Genomic DNA, 2,500 nt, shown 5'->3' with positions numbered 1-2,500 from the left:
ATAATAACTTTTATTTGTATAGCACTTCTCCTGCAAACGATGCAGCTCAAAGTGCCCCAATCATTATACTGTATAATCATCATTTAATTATTTAGTCTTTTTTTTGTCAATATTAAAAAGATGGGTTTTTAGTCTTGACGTGAACATATGTGCTGAGGTTGCATCCCTAATGTAAACTGGCAGTGAGACACAATCTGGAGCATAAAATGAGAATGCAGCCTCACCAAACCTCTTCTTTTGTACATGTGGTACACAGAGAAAACCAGCGTCAGAAGACCTGAGAGCTCTATTGGGCTGATATGCTAGCAGAAGACCTGAGAGCTCTATTGGGCTGATATGCTAGCAGAAGACCTGAGAGCTCTATTGGGCTGATATGCTAGCAGAAGACCTGAGAGCTCTATTGGGCTGATATGCTAGCAAAAGACCTGAGAGCTCTATTGGGCTGATATGCTAGCAGAAGACCTGAGAGCTCTATTGGGCTGATATGCTATCAGAAGACCTGAGAGCTCTATTGGGCTGATATGCTAGCAGAAGACCTGAGAGCTCTATTGGGCTGATATGCTAGCAGAAGACCTGAGAGCTCTATTGGGCTGATATGCTAGCAGAAGACCTGAGAGCTCTATTGGGCTGATATGCTAGCAGAAGACCTGAGAGCTCTATTGGGCTGATATGCTAGCAGAAGACCTGAGAGCTCTATTGGGCTGATATGCTAGCAGAAGACCTGAGAGCTCTATTGGGCTGATATGCTAGCAGAAGACCTGAGAGCTCTATTGGGCTGATATGCTAGCAGAAGGTCTTTCAGATATGGTGGTGCTGTGCCAGTGAGAGCTTTATAAACGAGCAGGATGACAAAGCACCGTCACAGACAGTTCAAATGTTTAACCTTAACTTCATCCAGTCATTTAAATGACTCTTAATGTTTCTGTTTTTCTGTTTTCTCAGGTCATGGACATAGAGACAGGTAAGGGATCAGTTATACGATGACGTCAATGACATTCCCCTCAGGGGCACTTCTGAATGTCTGACCTGGAGTCAGTCTTTAGCTCCAGTCTGACCCCTGACCCTCCTCCCTCTGTGTGTGTGTGTGTGTGTGTGTGTGTGTGTGTGTGTGTGTGAGACAGGTCCAGGGACAGTCAAGGACCAGCTCAAACTCATCAACGACAAGTTCGCAGGAGCGGCGAGCGGCTGGCCTGGCGAGACATATCCTTATCTGGTGTGTGTGTGTGTGTGTGTGTGTGTGTGTGTGTGTGTGTGTGTGTGTGTGTGTGTGTGTGGGTGTGTGTGTGTGTGTGTGGGTGTGGGTGTGTGTGTGTGTGGGTGGGTGTGTGTGCGTGCGTGTGTGTGGTGTCTGTTTGCTCCTGTCTGTATCTGTGTGTGTGTGCGCGTGCCTATCCGTGTGTGTGTGTGTGTGTATGAGTGTGTGTGGTGTCTGCTTGCGCTTGTGTGTGTGTGTGTGTGTGTGTGTGTGTGTGTGTGTGTGTTCTCCTTAACCTCCAGCACTGCAGGGGTCAGGCGTGATGAGAAGAAGCAGATGGGAGACTTCTTTGGGATGTCCAACAGCTACGCAGAGTGTTACCCTGCCACGTAAGTGTTGCCATGGAGACGCAGGTGTTCCTGTAGAGGGTTACCATGGAGACACAGGTGTTCCTGTAGAGGGTTACCATGGAGACACAGGTGTTACTGTAGAGGGTTACCATGGAGACACAGGTGCCTTGTCAATGTAGCTGCCTTGTCAATGTCTGCTGCCTTGTCAATGTAGCTGCCTTGTCAATGTCTGCTGCCTTGTCAATGTAGCTGCCTTGTCAATGTCTGCTGCCTTGTCAATGTCTGCTGCCTTGTCAATGTAGCTGCCTTGTCAATGTCTGCTGCCTTGTCAATGTATGCTGCCTTGTCAATGTCTGCTGCCTTGTCAATGTCTGCTGCCTTGTCAATGTCTGCTGCCTTGTCAATGTATGCTGCCTTGTCAATGTCTGCTGCCTTGTCAATGTATGCTGCCTTGTCAATGTCTGCTGCCTTGTCAATGTAGCTGCCTTGTCAGTGTAGCTGCCTTGTCAATGTAGCTGCCTTGTCAATGTCTGCTGCGGAGTAGCTCTGCTGAGTAGGGGAGCGCGGGGTATGTTGTCACACGCTGTCTAACATTTACTGGGCATAATACATCACAATGGTATAAATGTCACCAAATGAAAGAAGGAAGTCTTGGGCACATATTCTGTATTGATTATATCTTCATATCTTATTTCAGTACAGAGCTGTAGACCGTTAAATAGAGTGCATTTTAAATAGGATGCATGTCCCTTTGTGACAATTTGCCCCATCAGCGGGTAAATTGTTACACTATGTCGGTCAAGTTCACACACACGCGCACACACACACACACACACACACACGCTCGTGCGCGTCGTCATACTATTTGGACAATAATAATAATAATAATACATTTTATTTATAAAAGCACTTTACATATAAAATCTCAGAGTGCTACAACACAGTAAGATAAAGC

At 46.5% G+C, this 2,500-nt stretch overlaps 1 protein-coding gene across 1 annotated transcript in view; it reads left to right on the top strand.

Moving 5' to 3' along the window:
* Positions 1-2,500, top strand: part of ik (IK cytokine) — a 17,504-nt gene that overhangs the window by 11,942 nt on the left and 3,062 nt on the right. The window contains exons 13-15 of the mRNA XM_080549708.1: positions 943-961; positions 1,122-1,200; positions 1,501-1,584. Coding sequence (XP_080405834.1) covers positions 943-961; positions 1,122-1,200; positions 1,501-1,584 — 182 coding nt within the window. The remainder of the gene's footprint in view (positions 1-942; positions 962-1,121; positions 1,201-1,500; positions 1,585-2,500) is intronic.

This window comes from Nansenia antarctica (assembly GCF_963989245.1).
Source record: "Nansenia antarctica genome assembly, chromosome: 20".
Taxonomy (NCBI): domain Eukaryota; kingdom Metazoa; phylum Chordata; class Actinopteri; order Argentiniformes; family Microstomatidae; genus Nansenia; species Nansenia antarctica.
Note: the sequence above shows the minus strand (reverse complement) of the source record. Positions and strands in the feature narration are given on the sequence as shown.